At 35.9% G+C, this 19,224-nt stretch overlaps 5 protein-coding genes and 1 long non-coding RNA gene across 7 annotated transcripts; 5 read left to right on the top strand and 1 right to left on the bottom strand.

The window, feature by feature from the left end:
• The first annotated feature begins 598 nt into the window (after positions 1–598).
• Positions 599–1,300, top strand: LOC126752007 (uncharacterized). Its single transcript, XM_050462527.1, has 2 exons — positions 599–697; positions 756–1,300. The coding sequence occupies exons 1-2, from the start codon at positions 638–640 to the stop codon at positions 1,248–1,250; spliced, it is 555 nt and encodes a 184-aa protein (XP_050318484.1). The 5' UTR covers positions 599–637; the 3' UTR covers positions 1,251–1,300.
• Positions 1,301–2,273: 973 nt separating this feature from the next.
• On the top strand, positions 2,274–3,809 carry LOC126751980 (uncharacterized). Its single transcript, XM_050462494.1, has 2 exons — positions 2,274–2,435; positions 2,490–3,809. Exons 1-2 carry the CDS (start codon positions 2,289–2,291, stop codon positions 3,570–3,572), a joined length of 1,230 nt encoding a protein of 409 aa, XP_050318451.1. The 5' UTR covers positions 2,274–2,288; the 3' UTR covers positions 3,573–3,809.
• Positions 3,810–8,128: 4,319 nt separating this feature from the next.
• Positions 8,129–9,636, top strand: LOC126751983 (uncharacterized). Its single transcript, XM_050462496.1, has 2 exons — positions 8,129–8,262; positions 8,317–9,636. The coding sequence occupies exons 1-2, from the start codon at positions 8,212–8,214 to the stop codon at positions 9,397–9,399; spliced, it is 1,134 nt and encodes a 377-aa protein (XP_050318453.1). The 5' UTR covers positions 8,129–8,211; the 3' UTR covers positions 9,400–9,636.
• A 3,515-nt stretch (positions 9,637–13,151) lies between these two features.
• On the top strand, positions 13,152–14,185 carry LOC126751994 (uncharacterized). Its single transcript, XM_050462513.1, has 2 exons — positions 13,152–13,290; positions 13,366–14,185. Exons 1-2 carry the CDS (start codon positions 13,240–13,242, stop codon positions 14,053–14,055), a joined length of 741 nt encoding a protein of 246 aa, XP_050318470.1. The 5' UTR covers positions 13,152–13,239; the 3' UTR covers positions 14,056–14,185.
• LOC126752017 (uncharacterized) lies at positions 14,036–14,446 on the bottom strand. The gene is made up of 2 exons (XR_007665954.1): positions 14,322–14,446; positions 14,036–14,269 (listed from the first exon to the last, which is right to left on the bottom strand). It is a non-coding gene; the product is annotated as an uncharacterized LOC126752017 (long non-coding RNA).
• A 2,598-nt stretch (positions 14,447–17,044) lies between these two features.
• Positions 17,045–17,970, top strand: LOC126752005 (uncharacterized). 2 transcript variants are annotated; one of them, XM_050462523.1, is made up of 2 exons: positions 17,045–17,153; positions 17,229–17,970. In XM_050462523.1, exons 1-2 carry the CDS (start codon positions 17,100–17,102, stop codon positions 17,817–17,819), a joined length of 645 nt encoding a protein of 214 aa, XP_050318480.1. In that variant the 5' UTR covers positions 17,045–17,099; the 3' UTR covers positions 17,820–17,970. The 2 variants fall into 2 exon arrangements, with proteins under 2 accessions (XP_050318480.1, XP_050318479.1); XM_050462522.1 differs by having other exon boundaries at positions 17,054–17,153; positions 17,217–17,970.
• Positions 17,971–19,224: the final 1,254 nt, after the last annotated feature.

Here is a 19,224-nt window from a genome sequence, read left to right as displayed (position 1 = left end):
ACTTTGCGCACTGAGTCACATTGTCGGTGTTTGTCGAAGTCGCAGGTCTCCCAGTACGGTCTTCATCAGCAACCTCTTACCGGCCCCCCGAAAAGACCTGGTGCCACCGAAACACAGCACTTCTTGCTAAAGCAACATCTGGGTTTGATCATATCAAACGTCTCAGTAGCAGATTTACCGTGTTTCACACAGAATTTAATCGCGTACCTCTGCTCTAACGAACGCTGCATTTTCGGCTTGCACCACTCACAAAAACCCGTCGCTTTGACTTTCCAAGTGCTTGTTTGTTAGCTAGGAACGCCCTCTACCGAAGTACAGGCGGTAGGAAATCAGTCCTATTAGTTTCCGGACAAACCCTGTATATCCCAAGGGATTGGCATATGAAGTTCGTGAAATGTTAAGACTTCTTATCTGTATACTATATCAACCAAAACAAATTACTTTTTTCCAGTTTACTTGTCATTCTATATACTAATGCATATGTATGATTGATTTAATTTTAAAATTTACCATAAATTTTATAATTAACTTTATTTTTATTCTTAAAATTTATAAATATGTATATTTTGCAAAAATTCAATGCAACATGCAACGCAACTATTCATTATGTGTTACAAAAGAAACGAAGAATACTCTAATGTTTGGACAACACCAATTATGGGTTTTTTTAGTAGTAGTAGTCTCGCTGGCCTTGCAGGTATTGTAGAAAAAAATATTTTTACTGAAAATTTTAAAAACTCGATCTTGTTTTACAGTGTACCGCGAAACCAACATTAGCTGAAACTAATAAATTCCTGATCACTTTAGGGAATGATCAGTATGAAGATGGTACAATATTAGAGACACTAGTGTTGGAGCCACGACCGCCAACTCAAGACGATACTAAATTAAAGATAAAATTTATACCAATATCACTTCTACACAAGCTACAACCATCACCGCTCTACATGCATCAAAAAATAGAAGGAGACGTGACTCAAGCTAGCATAGCGATTCCGTTGCAAGAAGTACAATTAGAAGACGAACCGAACCTTGAAACATCTGGAAACTACGGAATATTAATCCAACAAGACGAAGATCCAAAATCAAGATCACAAAACATTCACATAATACGAATGCCAAAATCGGAATTGGGAAAACATCTGGTACACGGACTTACACCACTAAAAGGTCAACAACCATTTTTTCAACTACAAACAAAACAACAAGGTCCAGAGGGAGCACCAGGATTAACTATATATTTGTGGTAAAAAGGGTATGATATAAGTTTTTCAAAAAAAAGTGCCAATGTAAAATTTAACACGACACGAACTACTTGAAATGCAAATGTACGCTTCACAAATACAAAAATTTGTTTTTTATCGGTGGTTTCTTCGAAGATTGTACCGTTACTTTAAGCTATATCCTATATTTCTTTGATATTAGCAGTTTCTACAAAATATCGGTGTGTTGAGAAGAAAAGAACGTTTTTAAAATTCCGATATTTAAAAAACTGACAGTCTAGTTGGCATACCATGTTGCTCAATAAGATTTGGCTCTATCACCATGATATAAAATCTAAACAAGAGGCTAAAGAGTGGTGTGAACCTGATTGTTCGATTTCAAAACGAGTTCGTGTCCGGAAATCGGGCAAGATTTTTTTTGGGATGCGAGAGGAATTTTCTAAAAAGTTCGAATTGTTGGAGCATCCACCGTATTCACCAGATTTTGCCTCCAGCGACTTCCATTCGTTTCCAGAACTCCAAAAATTTATGCGTGGCAAGTGTTTTTCGTCAAATGAAGAGGTAATAACGGCTGATGAAGCGTATTTTGCCAACCTTCCGGTTTCTCACTTCAGGGATGCGATCCACGGGTTGGAGGTTCGTTGGAGCAAGTGTATTAATGTTCAGGGAGATTATACTGAATAATAAGGTGTATTTTGAATCATAAAACAATATTTTTTCTTATCAAGCGAAAAACTTATTGAACAACCTGCTAGTACCGTTAAGTTATATTTCCATCAAAGCTTTCCAAGTAAGTCTTCCTGTTAAACTTTTCTTATTTAATTTTTATTTTAATTACAGAGAAAAATATCTTGAATTGTTCTAATTTCTGTCTTCCACATTGTAAATATTTACAATAATGACGAAATTTTAGCTGTGAAACTGATACTGCGGAATTCATGGAAAGAAACCCCGGAAAATACAATGTTATCACAGATCGTCAATTAAAAAGAACACACTTTTGAATAATTAATAACGGCGACAATGCAGTCCTCCTAAATGAATTTGAATGATATAAAACGCTAGATGAGCAGCGCAAGAAGCTCAGTATCAGTCAGTGTGTCTTCACAATTCACACATCACAATTCACAGCAGAATACCGCAAGTGAGAAAAGATTGGAAATGTTGGCGCAAAGATTATTCGTTGTAATGATAGGCTTGCTTGTAACGGAGGTTTGTATATAATATGTGGTTTTACTGAGCAAATAATCTTTTTGCTCCTTTCAGTTAGCGGCAGCGCATCCCCTGTGGTCATTTAGTCCTTTGTTTGTCTCGGCGGAAGATGAGGGAATTGTAAGGGACATTAAGTATGCGGATCAGTTGCACTCTTCGGAGGAAGTGACAACTAAAACGGGTGACAATTTATGCGCTACAATTAGTTTGACTAACACACCACCAAATATTTTGGAAAAGGCTTATAGAATATTCGCTGAAGTTTTGGTGCGCGACTCAAGGACAGTCAGTTCAACCAAATTGAGAGAAGTAAAAGCGATGTACGAGTATACGGACAAAGAAACGACCATCGCCCATTTCTTTCCTATGCGAAGAAATTTGGATAAAGTCAATATCACGAGGGAAGGCAAAGCAATGTACAATGCTATAAGAGAAATAGCCGCCAATACCTCAAATTCCAATAAGATCGAAAGCGAACCGGCTTGGTTGGATCAAATGATTGTAGGCGTCGTCTGTAGTGTGCTAAGAGCTCAAGAACAGGGAGTTGCAGATAATTTGGTTGATCAGATCACATTCGAAAAAGAAATTAGCGAGCACTTCGATGTGTTTACGCGATTTTGGCTGGATTACCCGAAATCTAAGAGAGCACAGTATAAAAGCTACACCACAAGTGCACCAATAAGGCAAAAGAAACAAGCAAATGAAGAGATTTCATGTGTAATTCCAGCATTTGAGATTGCCGTAACATCAGCCATTACCGCCTACCGCGCATTTGCTGAGATTCTCGTACGTGATTCGGCAATAGTCGTTGAAAGCAAATTGAAAGCGAATCCCGTGAATAGAAAAGAAAAAATCGAATTGTCTGTAATGTTGATAAATATTGAAAGCTACGAGATTTCTAATGGAACTATGCAAGGAAAACTTATGCACCAGAAGCTGCGAAGAATCAATCAAGAAATGGATGAAGAAATGGATGACGAAGACTCAACCTGGCTAAGGGATATTGTCGATACGATTTTTTGTCTTGCACAAAAAGTGCACACAGAAACTGATTTCAAGTTGTTAGTTGGCAATACCACAATGACAGACGCAATTAAAGAACACTTTGATGTCTTTAAACAATTTTGGCTGAATTAGAGAGCTTCGATACTTGTCTTATGGTATAGCGTGGAATAATGATTTCCGAGCAGCTAAATTATGATGTGCTTTTGCGGTTATGCTGTTGTGGTACAAAAATAAGTTATTTATTTATTTTTTTGTGCAAACTTATTGATATATTTTAAATTTAGAGCAAACAAATAATGTTTGTGTTTGTAAGTAATTATTTATTTCATCAATAAATTATGTTTTAATCAGAAATATTGGAATCCCTTATACATACATTTTTAATTTTGCCCGCTCATTTGTTTTGCTGAGTAACTTGATGACTCTGTTTTCTAATTTGAAATATATAAGACAAATATTTAACAAAATATGCAATGAAAAATCGCATTCTATACTCCGCTACAGATACTATATATAGTCACCTAAAATACAAAATAATGTATCATCAAAAAATTCAAGATTGAGTTTTTTATTGATTACTATACACCACACCATATTACATATGTGTCAAAAATTTTAAGCGTCTGCGATCAGAAATACCCAAATTATACTGAAAATTAAAAAAAAAACGTATCATCAAGTGTTTGATTTCGGCAGCTCATTTTTTCGTGTCGCCGAATAGGGAAGATCGCGGACGAACAATTTTCCGCTTTATTGTCGCACATGTTCACTGTGTGAAGAACGTACATACGTAAAATGGATTTGTATGTCGTGTATGGCGAACCGATTTCATACAGATCGAACGCACATGTGTGTCGTATATGGCTTCTATTAATGGCTGCAACCTCGGCCTTTAAGACACCGCAATAGGCAGGAAGTCTGAAAGTGGAGTTGTTAGAGAGCTTCCCACCATCCGTGATGCCCCTCTCCTCCAACGGCTTATGTGAGTAGAGAAGGAGCCGCCAGAGTTCGGTTTAGCGACTCTATGATCCAAGTGATCCGATATGAAATCAAGGTGAGTGAAGATTTCCGAGTGTTTAGGCCGGTGATATTTTAGTAATTCACCAGCCTAATCTTTTGCACCCGTAAATTTAAACGATAACCAAGAAGAAATGGCAAAATCTGCAGGACCTAAAAGCTTTGATTATAGCAGACTGTCATTACTTTTATGATAATACTTGTATATCATTTGAATATTCATTTAATTTTTTGGCTTGAAATATTTTAATTTTTTTAGTACTTATGTACACTTTAATAATAAACATGATTATGAAGTATGAAAAACTGGAAATGTATTGTATTTAAAATTAAAAAAAATATATATTAATATTAAGATTTTAAATTTTCATACAAATTAAGATTGATCATACGTTATTTTGTTTCAGAATTGAAAATACGTAAGACACTTCTATAAAATTTGCTCTATATTTTATTAAGTTTTCATCTAAAATATTAACATGAAACCATAATTCAGATTTCAAAATTTTTGTTTCACTATCTGAAGTAGTTTTCTTTTTATACGGTTTTTTGCTTCCCCTGTAAACCTACGAAAATTTTACGTTATTTTGCATTCCAGGTGACGATATGGTATATTAAGATGTATATATATCTAAGCATGACGAAAAGCATTAAAAAAATCGGAAAATTAAAACTTTAACTCCAATTTTTAGTGAGACATTTTAAGCTATAGAATGTTATGCAATTCTACGAAACAAATGCGAAAAATATAAAAGGTTGGTTATGAGAGAACTTAAGTGCCTGCCAGCGGGTCATTACAATTCAGAACAAAAGTAAGAAATGGTCGAGATGTTGGGGCTCAAACAAATACTCGCTCTGGTGACAGGCTGCTTTGTATTTCAGGTATTTAATGGTTACCAACAGTCTACATAATTTTTTTGTCAAACCAAATCTTTCAATTTTTAGTTGGCAGCAACACAAGCCATATTTTCATTAAAACCATTAATTCTGGATTGGTGGAAAACATCTTCACAGAAAGTAATCTACATCAACCAACCAACTTTATCTGCATGAATATATGTATACATATAGTGCCAGATATTGTCTTTTAGTAGAGTAAACTTTTTGAAAAGTTGAAGTGTTTTGTTGGCACGCAAGTATAGTAAAAACTAGATAATATACATACAGTGAGTGCCACTCAAAATGGCCCACCTGTGAGAAGTTAACAAAACGTGTTATAAACACTAGAGCTTAGTTTTTTCTTTTTTTTTATTTTTCTTAACTTTTAGACAATAGCCAACAAAAAAAAACTTAAAAATATTCATTGATAAAATAATACTTTCAATATTTACGCAAAACAAGAAATTCATATCGAATTACATATATGAGCCAAATGAAATGGCCCACTTATTTAAATTTAAGAAAATACACAAAAATATAATTAAATAAATATAAATTAGTACCGATTTTGTGGGAAAACCTCTTTGATTGATAACTGATTTTAACCTCATGAATAGATTCCACAAGATCTTTTTTTGTGTAGTCGGGAGGTATTTTTAACCACTCTTCCATTAGCAGTCTTGAGATCATTTTGATTTGATATTCCGATTAAGAATGCCATAAGTTAAGATTCTTGGGGGTGTTTTTAAGACTTTAGGGCAAAATCATTCTCTCACGATATGGGCCGAATGCTTCGGATCATTGTCTTGATACAAGTGCAACCCAGTTTATTTGCACTTTGCTTTAGATTTTCTCGCAAAATTTGTAAATACTGGAATTTGTCCATATTCCCTTCCACGAAGCAAAAATTTCCAACTCCTGCAGCCGAACAAGCACCCCCCACCATCACATGTCCACCCCCATGTTTCAATGTAGGTCGAAGATGGATCCAGCTCTTCATTCGGTCTTCGCCATACGTTTACTCTCCCGTCTGATCCAAATAAGTTAAATTTAGATTCGTCCACAAATATTGGACCACAATACAAGTCCATGTGACCGCAATATGCTCGCGGCGTATATGAAGTTTCTTCGTTTAACAGTTGTTTTTATGGGCTTACTTACGAAAAGAAGAAAAAACCTGAATTTCGGTTGCACCGAAACTAACTATAATACCCTGAGGTGCATTACTCATAGCATAAAGGGGTATATAAATAGAAGATCAAAGTCTTGATTTTAATTGGTCAGTTTGCATGGCAGCTATATGCTATAGCAGTCCGTTCCAAACAGTTTCTTCGGAAATTGATTGTTGTCATAAGTAATATTTCTTGTCAAATGTTGTGAAGACATCTTGAGTTGAATCGGTCAGTTTGTATGGTTGCTATATGCTGTAGATAACACATTGTATAAACACTTTCTTTGAAAATCATAGTGATGCCTTGAGGTAAAATTTCGTGAAGATATTGAAGTTTGCATTAGTTTTTACAAATGAGCAGTTTCTTGGTGAGAGGACGTGTGCAAAAATTTCAGTTCGGTATGTCGGAAGCTGAGGAAGCAGTTCATGTATATAAAGACGGACATGACTAAATCGATTCAGTACATCACCCATAATTTTTATACATATATATAGGATCACCAAAGATTTTCTGGGAGTATTACAAAAATCATCGCAAACTTAATATACCTTGTTCTGGGTATAAATATACTGCCGTATTCTTTTAAAATATTGGAAGTGTAATAATTGTCGTTGAAAACTTTTTAAGAAATGTTTTACATGAGAAGTCCGTAAGATGCTTCCGAGATAATAAGTAAGAGCCTTCCACAATAATCCCATCTAACTTCAGTCATTTCGGACTTAGCCTTACCTTAGAGCTTATTTATAACTACGATAAACTTAGTAGCGGGATATCGCTGGCTGATTGAGTAAATATAAGAACTAAGTGTTAATTTTTTGACAGGATAAGATTTCGGAAGATCGTCGATTTACTACGATTGATGACGAGCTATGTGCACAATGGGTGCCGCATTCGCATTCGCTAACAATGGAACAAAAATACATTCGAATGCAACTTTCACAGCAAAATTTTTTTTGGGATGCGAAAGGAATTTTCTAAAAAGTTCGAATTGTTGGAGCCTCCACCGTATTCATCAGATTTGGAACATAGCGAATTCCATTTGTTTCCAGAACTCCAAATATATAATATATCGGTGTTAAGCGTTTTTCATCAAATGAAGAGGTAATGACGGCCGATAAAGCGTATTTGTAGACCTTCCGGATCCTCACCTCAGGGATGGTATCCACAGATTGGAGGATCGTTGGAGCAAGTGTATTAATGTTCAAGGAGATTATACTGAATAATAAGGTGAATGAATTTTGAATCATAAAATTATATTTTTCTTATCAATCGCACAACTTATTGAACAACCTGCTAGTACCGTTAAGTTATATTTCCATCAAAGCTTTCCAAGTAAGTCTTCCTGTTAAGCTTTTCTTAACCAATTTTTATTCTAATTACAGAGAAAAATATCTTGAATTGTTCTAATTTCTGTCTTCCACATTGTAAATATTTACAATAATGACGAAATTTTAGCTGTGAAACTGATACTGCGGTATTCGTGGAAAGAAACCCCGGAAAATACAATGTTATCACAGATCGTCAATTAAGAAGAACACACTTTTGAATAATTAATAACGGCGAGAATGCAGTCCTCCTAAATGAATTTGAATGATATAAAACGCTAATTGAGCAGCGCAAGAAGCTCAGTATCAGTCAGTGTGTCTTCACAATTCACACATCACAATTCACAGCAGAATACCGCAAGTGAGAAAAGATTGGAAATGTTGGCGCAAAGATTATTCGTTGTAATGATAGGCTTGCTTGTAACGGAGGTTTGTATATAATTTGTGGTTTTACTGAGCAAATAATCTTTTTGCTCCTTTCAGTTAGCGGCAGCGCATCCCCTGTGGTCATTTAGTCCTTTGTTTGTCTCGGCGGAAGATGAGGGAATTGTAAGGGACATTAAGTATGCGGATCAGTTGCACTCTTCGGAGGAAGTGACAACTAAAACGGGTGACAATTTATGCGCTACAATTAGGTTGACTAACACACCACCAAATATTTTGGAAAAGGCTTATAGAATATTCGCTGAAGTTTTGGTGCGCGACTCAAGGACAGTCAGTTCAACCAAATTTAGAGAAGTAAAAGCGATGTACGAGTATACGGACGAAGAAACGGGCATCGGCTATTTCTTTCTTATGCGAAAAAATTTCGGTACAGTCAATATCACGTGGGAAGGCAAAGCAATGTACAATGCTATAAGAGAAATAGCCGCCAATATCTTTAATTCCAATAAGATCGAAAACAAACCGGCTTGGTTGGATCAAATGATTGCAGGCGTCGTCTGTAGTGTGCTAAGAGCTCAAGAACAGGGAGTTGCAGATAATTTGGTTGATCAGATCACATTCGAAAAAGAAATTAGCGAGCACTTCGATGTGTTTAAGCAATTTTGGCTGGATTACCCGAAGTCTAAGAGAGCACAGTCTCAAAGTTACACCACAAGTGCACCAATAAGGCAAAAGAAACAAGCAAATGAGGAGATTTCATGTGTAATTCCAGCATTTGAGATTGCCGTAACATCAGCCATTACCGCCTACCGCGCATTTGCTGTGATTCTCGTACGTGATTCGGCAACAGTCGTTGAAAGCAAATTGAAAGCGAATCCCGTGAATAGAAAAGAAAAAATCGAATTGTCTGTAATGTTGATAAATATTGAAAGCTACGAGATTTCTAATGGAACTATGCAAGGAAAACTTATGCACCAGAAGCTGCGAAGAATCAATCAAGAAATGGATGAAGAAATGGATGACGAAGACTCAACCTGGCTAAGGGATATTGTCGAAAGGATTTTTTGTCTTGCACAAAAAGTGCACTCAGAAACTGATTTCAAGTTGTTAGTTGGCAATACCACAATGACAGACGTAATTAAAGAACACTTTGATGTCTTTAAACAATTTTGGCTGAATTAGAGAGCTTCGATACTTGTCTTATGGTATAGCGTGGAATAATGATTTCCGAGCAGCTAAATTATGATGTGCTTTTGCGGTTATGCTGTTGTGGTACAAAAATAAGTTATTTATTTATTTTTTTGTGCAAACTTATTGATATATTTTAAATTTATAGCAAGCAATTAATTTTTTTGTTTGTAAGTATTTATTTATTTCATCAATAAATTATGTTTTAATCAGAAATATTGGAATCCCTTATACATACATTTTTAATTTTGCCCGCTCATTTGTTTTGCTGAGTAACTTGATGACTCTGTTTTCTAATTTGGTATTATACATTTGTATATAAAATTTCGAATTTGGTATAATTTGTTGTAGCTCTCTCTCTATATAATATATATAACGAGATTTTCAAAAAAGACGCTGCAAAAGTAGACCTAAATTAGTGTAGTGGAAAAATTTAAATCCACAAGCACAGTACAAAATCAATCTCTCACACGTCGTTCTCAAGCGTTGGGAAGCTCTGTAACGCCGTTGTGCTGAATTTTGCGAAAGATCTTGGCCAACATCCTTACAAGATCAAATTGACGCCAGAACTGAAGCTGCTTGACCTCCACAATCGCCGTGTGTTCGTGAATTGGGCTGAGCAACGACTTGAAAATTATTCGGATTTTCACCGAAAAATCATCTTCAGCGATGAGTCTCATTTCTGGGTGAATGGCTTCGTCAATAAGCCTAATATGCGTTAATGGTCAGGCAGCAATTCACACGTACTCCATGAGTCACCATTGCATCACGAAAAAATTACTGTTTGATGCGGTTTATGTTCCAGTGGCGTCACTTCTTCCGTGACGATCAAGACCGACACGTTACTGTATATGAACGGTCATCAACGTCAGCTGCTGATCAACACGTCAATTACGTCACTAAAATGTTTCGAAAAACAGCGTCTCTTTAACGTCTGTAAAACAATGCTTTCCGACTACCAAGATGTCATGGAACGTTTTAACGATGGCGACGACTCTTGGTTCTAGACTCAGGACCCGGAAACAGACGGTCAGTCGGCCGAACATCGTGCCAAAGGTGAGCCGGTGCCGAAAAAACCACGTCAACGCAGGTCAAAAATCAAGTCTATGTTGACAGTGTTCATCGATTATCGAGGTGTGGTGCACTCCGAATTCCTTCCATCCAGCCAAACTGTGAACAAGGAATATAATTTTAGTGTTGTGTGCCGTTTGCGTGAAACTAATTGTAAAAAGGCACCGGATTTATGAGCCGGCAACTCTTGGTTTTTGGTCCACAATAATGCGCCGTCGTACGGCATAGACTGCATTGATTCTTTGCGTGCCAACTTTTTAACCAATATCGTGCCAAAACCACCGTACTCGCCTGATTTGGCTCCGTGTGACTTCTGGCTATTCAGCAGACTCAAACGACCGTTCCTGGGAAACTGTTTTGAGTAAATTGAAGACATTAAACGTGAATTGCTTCGCGCCATGAAGGGTATTCTGGAAATTGAGTTTAACAATTCTTTCGAGGATGGAAAAAACTTTGGCAAAAGAGTATTTGGGCCAAGGAAAATAACTTTGAGGTGAACGACATGAGTTTTCAAGAAAAAAATAAAAATTTTAAAATCATGAACAAAGTCTTACAATTTTTTGCTCTTAGTAGTATATCTCATATACGCAAGTGTTCGATGACTTCTCGACCTTCACTGACTGTTTTTTGCCACTTAAATACTTGTGTTTTGTTAAAGAAAGTCATTTGATGTCTTCTAAAAAGCTTGAAATGTTCCAAACCACTTCGAAACAGGTCAAGTGTCACTGTGGAGATGAATGAATCCAAATATAGAGATTGGGGGATTCGGGGTTGTGTATACTTGAAGACGGTTGATTGCGAAAAAAGGTGGTGATCGTGGCGACTATGTCTTTTATTGGTCGGTGAAGAGTGGTGTGTTTTCCTCAGATATGGTGAAGTTGTAGATAGTATGCCTTGTGAAGTAATATGATGAAGTTTTAGATATTTTTTCCCATATCTTGGCAATCTTCATAGCCGTAATAAATATCTATAAATAATTAAATTTTCCACGTATTTATAGTTTTTCATAACCATAAAATTAAATTAGAAATTCTCCCGTAAAAATCCAAAAGAGTAGCGAAAACCAAACCACAATAAATTACCTTCACCTTGCTATTAAATATAAGTGTGGAAATAAAACCATTTCATAATGGAACTTAAGGCGATAAAACTTATGGTTTTCGTCATTCTAGCGCTGCAGGTAAGCAAAAATATAAGTCCTCTATCTCAGCAAAAAAAAAAAACAATATTAACTATCCTGTTTTTATACCTTGAAGGTATATTAAGTATGAAACCATATTTGCAACAGCAAAAAAGATACGTTGGAGATCCTATCTTTGTATAAAAATAACGTGTCAAGTTGTTTGTCCTCGATGGACGCCTAAACTACTGAACCAATTTTAGTAAAATTTTGCACACTGTGTCCAGTTCGAACCAATTTAGAAGATAGGTTAGGAAAAAAAAATGCATAAATACAAAATACAGTGAAAGCTCTATTAAATGGATGCTTTATTCAGCGGGCATCTCCATTAACCATGCACTTTGTTGATGTTTATTAAATACAATCTATTAAGCGGACAACTCTATTAACTGGACAGAAATGCTGGTAATATATACATATATATTTATAAACGATCGATTTGATGAAAGTCCATTCTTTCGTCCATCTGACTGTATATACTTGAACTTGGCTCTCAGTTTTTGAGTGGTTCGTTTGTCGGAAGCGCCAAAATTAAATGATCGTAATCGGCTGTATGAGAGATTGCTACTGCAAATTGCTAACATACAAACTAACTGATCAAAATCTAGTCCTTTTAACTAAACTATTACAATGGGATTATTTGGAACAACCAAGAAGGATCGGCGGCCCTCAAAACAATTCCGGAGAATTACGCCTTAAATGGTTGGAGTTGGCACTGAGAGCGCTAGTTCGTCGCAGAAGGAGCCTATTTTGAAAGTTTTTAAAGAGTTGTAACGATTGGTTCAATAAATTTGTTTAAATCGCCTCAATCCTATTAATTTCCGGACAAACCCTGTATATGTGGCTAATCAGCCTAACCGGTGCTTTCAGAAATAACGCTGGTCATCTGAATTTGTTTATCAAAATATTTGGAGGAAGTATTACAAAAGCTAAACGATTTATACTTCAGCCGTTGAGCTATTGGAGGAAAAGTTATGAAATATACTGTGGCGCTTCATTTTCATTATTCATGGCGCGAACAAGTAATTAAAGCACGACTCGATTCTATTAACAACATCTAGTAGGCGTTGTCTTGATTGGCATTCACACATCACAATTTCTTGCGTAACTTTGTGGGGGAATCGTGGGTTATTTTTGCACGTATGAAATATATTTTCCAGATATAAGCTTTTGAACACGAACATACATACACGAACAAACATGCTTTTTAGCTTTGTAACTAGATGCGCCAAGTTCTCGGAAGTGTATATTGCATTTACACTGAAAATATTGGCCCTAACATGTGCAGCTATTATATACAAACATACATTAATATATGTCGGCTAATTCAAAACTTGTAATCTCACACAATTTTCTCAATCTGTGCAACGCTTAAATGCTTTCCGAGTATTGCATGAAAGTGCATATGTATATTGTTGTACAAAAACTACTCACGATTCGGAGAGCATAGGTAAAATCAAAGTTCCAGCGTTAAATGGTATATAAATTAGGCGCCGATCAAGCTTTACTCAAATGCATATAGTGCTTCCAACGACACGTACGAAAAAGTAAAAAGCGCACACACACACATACTTATAAAAAATATGGCGAAATCGTTTGGATTCACGGTTCTGTGCGTTTATTTAACGCTACAGGTGAGTTGAGTCAATCCGCATACTCTCAAAAACAACCATCTTATTAAAAAATCTTCGGCTATCCTATACTTGCAGCTCATTGCAGCCTTTCCCTATCAAAACTCCTTAAATGGCGTCGAGGATGAGGACTCAAAACTAATTGGCTTAGAGCACAGCAAAGCAGTAAAATTAGCCGAGGATGACTTTCGTAAATCGCTGCAGCCCGTTTTGGTTAGCACGCTCGACATATTAGAAGAGCACTCAAAAACGCTCATATTAGAGTCGGCAAGCTTTCTCGACGATCTGCTGGTCGAATTGAATACACTGCCCGAGGACAATGAATACGTCAAACAGCTTATACCAGAACTGACAAACCTGTTGGATCGCCTGGAGAAACTCGATTTAGATGACGAATCGACGCCGGCGTTAGAAGAGAAAGCAGCTGTTTTATTGGCTATCGCCAAGGTTTATGGAAACTTCGACCTTATAGCGAGGAGTAGCGATGACAGTGGCGAGCAGGCTGTGGTGAAAAAAGCCTTCGACAAGTTGGAATCAAAAGGTCTAAATGAGCGTATTAATAAGTCTTCAAAGCGGGCGGTAGACAAGTTCAACACAGTATTTGCGCCTTTCTGGAACTCGCTTAGCGATGTGCAAAAAGGGGAGCATGCAGACTTGGCCGATTGGTATGAACGCTACCAAGCCATTGAGTCGTCGCAGGAGAAGCTAAAAAGTTTTATAGAATTTCTCAACATTATTCATGATATAGTCATTCCAAAAATAAATTAAAACCATGGAGGTCTATAATGTGATATTAAACAAATATTGCATATGCAACCTTTAAAAAAAAAATGTACAAACTAAGTTACTATATTAAATTCGTTATTGCTTATAAAATATATACAAATATATGTATGTACATATGGATATTTTTAATTATTGTACGAACCCTTGTGTATATAACCATTTTTATGTATATATAGGGCATAAAAGGCGTTACACTCTTTGTCCCATTTTTTATATGATGTGCAGTTCCTTTAGAAACTAAAATGCACCGTTAAGATTCAGTCTTTCAGATCTTCGTCCTTGAACCGTATGTACTGTATGACAAATATATCTATCTATATCTATGTCTTATAAAATTTTTAAGTGCTCTGAAAGATCAACTATATCAATGAATACCGAGAGAGAACCGACCAATTCTCAATCTAAAACTTATTAAAGGAAAATGTTTTTAGGATAATCAGTTTGCGAGAGAATACATATATACATACATACATTCTGAAAAAGTCTAAAGTAACAGTATACAGTTAGTGAATTGAGCGAACCATTCGAACTTTTCGTAAATACTCACTTTATTATTTCATTATGTACTATAAATTAGGAGCAGTGGATATAAATCAAAAGAACTAAACAAAAACTTTTAATGCATTTAACCTTTCTTGCTTCTTTGAACCCCAGTCAATCAACAGGATTGTATGTATGTATGTGTGTACTTACATTAGTATGGTATATAACAAGTATACATGTACAAACGTTAAAATTAAAAGGAAAACACATCACTTATTGTATCAATACGTAGGTTGCCTTTTATGTTTCGTGGTTAGAGAACAAAAACAAATTATTCTAGCTAGAATCATTATTATTATAAAACCTTTTCTGGTTTCTCAGCTACAAACTGCGACAAGTAATTTTCACAGGCTTCTCTTGAAGCCAATTTTACTTCATTAAGGGAGTTCTGCATTGACCGGAACAAATGGTAGTCCGATGATGCAAGATCAGGGCTATATGATGGATGCATCAAAACTTCCCAGCCAAGCTCCCCCCGTTTTTTCCGAGTCATCAAAGACGTGTGTGGTCTAGCGTTGTCCTGATGGAAGACGACGGCTTTTCTGTTGATCAGTTCTGGCGTTTTTTTTTTTGATTGCTTGCTTCAATCTTATCAGTTGTTGACAGTAAAATGTAGAATCAATCGTTCGACTAAGCTGGCACAGCTCTTAGCGAATTATTCCTTTCCAATCCCACCTTTTTGCGTCAATCCTGGCCTTGCGACCATTTGTTGAGCTCCTCTACGTTTGGAAAATGATATTTTTCGCACATTGTTATCGTATCACAGTTCATGTGGTACCCAAACATCGAGTTTCTTTTTGTAGCCAGCATTTTTAAAGGGTTCAAAACCGTTTGATGATGAATGTTAAGTTCCTTAGCAATGTCATGGCTGCTTATGTGATGGTCCTGGTCACTGTTTGCCATAATTTCATCGCCTTTTCAACGAAATTTCCAGAACAGAAGCGAGCGGACCATTGTTGTGCTACACGATCTGATACAGCATCGTCTCCGTAAACTTCATACATTTCATTGGTGGCTTGCATGGCATTCTCCATTTTTTATACAAAAATTTCGAAATATAGCGAATTTCTTCATTATTTTCACTCATTTTTAAACAGCTGTACCTTTTTTTCAACTTCCCCGAATTAAATTTTGTTTTTGGTTAAAAGAAGCTTAAAATCTCTCCCTTCCAACAATTTATGGTATGACGCAATGTGATTGGTAGCACTGGAAAAATACGAAAAGACTTTTTTGACTACCCAATATTTTCCAATAAGATCTATTATTTTTGCATGTGCTTGATTCAATTGTCGAAGCACTTTTGCTGCCCTAATTGAGATATCTCCAAAACATGCATTCTGAACGCATTAAAATCTTTACTCTTAGTTAAATTTTTTCGTAGCGGAAGAAAAGAAGTCACTCGGTGCCAAGTCAAAACTACACGAAGGATGACTCATCAAATCGGTATTTCGCGTGCTCAAAACTGCAGTTGTTTCAGCCGATGTGTGAGAGCCCGCGTTGTCATAGGAAAGAGTGATAATGGATCTACAGGTAGGTAGATTCCTGGAATCCTGATTTATTGGCTTTCTTTCGGGCTCATAGGTAAAAATCCAGGATTCATCAATTGCGTTATCATCGTTATCATAGCCGTGCTTCGAAACACCGTTAATATATTTTTTTAACGTTTCTCTCGACTAAGCGACACGAGCCTTTGAGCGATTGACAAACTGTGTGTGATCCAATGAGAAAAAAGTTTATATGTAATCAAATATGCAATATTGGGTGTATGCCTATAAGTGTCTAAATCTCATTATAGGTCGCAGGATGATCTTTCAATATCAGTTTCCGCATAGCATCAATAGTTTCCGGAACAAAAACTAATTTTGAACGATCTTCATGAAATTCATTTAGGAGTGTTAAACGAACTGGATTAAACTCACCGTACCATGGATAAACATTAGTCCTTGATGAAGCTTAATTGCCAATAATTGAATTAAGTTCACCTATGCACTCTTGATGAGTTAATCTCCGCGTTGTAAAAATAGATGAATAATTGAAGTTTCTATCATTAACACGCATAGCGCTACTCAGATTCAGATAAAGCTTTGTCAAATTTTACAATAAAGTTGTAAGTTGTCCGATTGCAACACTAGGTTTGCCAAATCGCGAAATATAATAGGCAACCTACGTAGGCATAAGTTCATCAAATAATTTTCTCTCTAACCACCCACGGTTGAAAAGCTCCGAGCGCAATTAAATCCGCGATTTCAATGTAAACAGCGCTCTTTAATTGGGAAACTACACAATACGATAAACCCATACGATTTATAGAAAATGAAAATGTTAAACAGGCAAAAAATTAAAAACCGTTTTACTAAGAACAGCAATTGATTCGCACAATTTCTTTTGAAATAGGCAAAATTGTAAAATGCTTAGCATATAAAACATGAGTGAGGAAAATCTAATACTCAGTAATTTAAAGTTGGCAAAGGAAGCAACTGAAAATGGCAGCAGCTAAAAGAATACTTGCTACCATCAATTTCATTATGATCATGAAGGTATATTTATTTTGAGTAAATTAATGATAATAAATTTAAAATAAATATTTTTTAAACAATCAGATTAACTTTCAGCTGATAAATGGCAACACCCTGTATCCCACAAATATATATGAATCAATTAAGTTGAAAATACCAGTCATAAAAACTGAGAGCAAGTCTTATTCTGAGAGCACAGCAAATGATTTGGCGCCGTCTTGGCAGACAGCAGCTCATAATGATTTAACCGTTACAAAGCACTTGCACAAAACAGATGTTTTACAACACACCGCAAACCCAATCGACGGATTGTTAATAACCTGCACCGAAGCTTTCATACGTGCTTCACTTAAAGTTTTTCAAAAGAAACTGAAAAGTGCAACAGCCGCAGAAAGCGTTGAGCTTTTCGACGTTTTGCTGAAAATTAAAAATCTCTCCAAGCCAGATGAAGCGCTGCTGGCCAAAGCTTTATATAAAACTTTCGAAAAAATCAACGAAGTCAACGCCGACTTAACGCTTACTGAAAGTGAACAAACCTTAATGGAGGCGCTATTGGAACACTTCGAACAGATGTTGCAGCAGGAGCAACTGGGTACATCAATGCCGAATGTTTATGAGGGCTTAACCATCGAGCATGGTATTGAGCGGAATTTTGATGCCGTGAAGAGGTTTTGGTTGGAATTATAAGTTAAATTGTATATATTTCTAAAATTAAGTAGTTGTTAGATACTCGTATTTTTACATTAACATAACAAATATTATTTATTTTTTTATAAAAAAGTCAATAAATTATAAATACTATATTTTAATGAAATAAACAGATGCAATTATATGACTATATCAGCATGAACTATATTATATAATTATTATTACCAATCAAGTTATTTACTCAGCATTACTTCCGCAATGAATAATTAGCATTTGATCCCAAACTACATAATTCATCACCTCAAATCTAGCTTTATGAATCAGCTGTGAGTTTGCAAAGATTACAAATATAAATATAAAATATAAAATATGATATAATATATAACATATAATATAATATAATATGAGATAATTAATAATTTTACAAAACACAGGGTGCTACATATAACTAAATTAAAAGTTCTGTTTCTAGTTCAATTCAAGCAAAATGAATGAATATTTACTAGATGATCAAATCTTGACCCGAACTAAGAAAAGGCAATATTTTCAAATCTTTATTACGTCTTCAAAATAGGCTTTCGCTAGATAGTTTGAGAGTTTCAACGTCATATTCATAAACCCACGTTTCGTTACCAGTAACGTTTGTTGAATGTCTTAAGAACCCTCAACTCCCTTGTCAAGCATCTCTTTTGCGAACTGTACTCGACGTCGTTTAAACAATAGATTCATCTGTATAGGCAAGAAGTCTTGCAATGACACTTTGCAAAACCTTTACCAAAATTTAGTGTTGGGTTGATCCATACTAGTTGCTGAGATCGTCTGCTACCTCTCTGTTGTCAGTACGATATTTATTGAGCACTGTTTCTTTAACCTTTTCGATGTTATTCTTATAAGCACAGAAAAATGGACAACCGGCAGAAGGCAGAATTTCGATGACTTCACGGCCTTTACTGAAAGCTTTGTGCCATTCTAGATAAAGTGTGCTCAAAACATTTCTGCAACATATTTAACGATTACCTAGCCGTGATCCGATTGGAAACACAAAATTTCAAGCAAACTTGTTATTAATTTTTTTAATGGTAAAAAACTGAAGACAGAGGGTCGTAAACAAACAGCTGTCAAACACAAACAGTTCAGTTTGAAAGTGTAGTTCAAATGGACCAGTCCGAGTCAAATTTGATCAGATGGTATAAACTATGGCATCACCCGGTATTGTATGTATTAGGGTGAGCCAAAATTAAAACAAAAAACAACTAAGGAAGGGCTAAGTTCAGGTTAAATCGAACATTTCATTACTTTGCAACTTACAAGCATTAAAGCCAGGAAATTGCGATTAACACAGCGGGAAAGCTATATGAAAACCTACTTAAACCCTCGACTCGAAGCGGCTGCCAACGAAGCTGGAGGAGTGTCCCCTAGACAACATGGCTTTATATTTGGTAGA

The sequence above is a fragment of the Bactrocera neohumeralis genome, chromosome 3 (assembly GCF_024586455.1).
Source record: "Bactrocera neohumeralis isolate Rockhampton chromosome 3, APGP_CSIRO_Bneo_wtdbg2-racon-allhic-juicebox.fasta_v2, whole genome shotgun sequence".
Taxonomy (NCBI): Eukaryota; Metazoa; Arthropoda; class Insecta; order Diptera; family Tephritidae; genus Bactrocera; species Bactrocera neohumeralis.
This window is presented reverse-complemented; position numbering and strand designations above follow the sequence as displayed.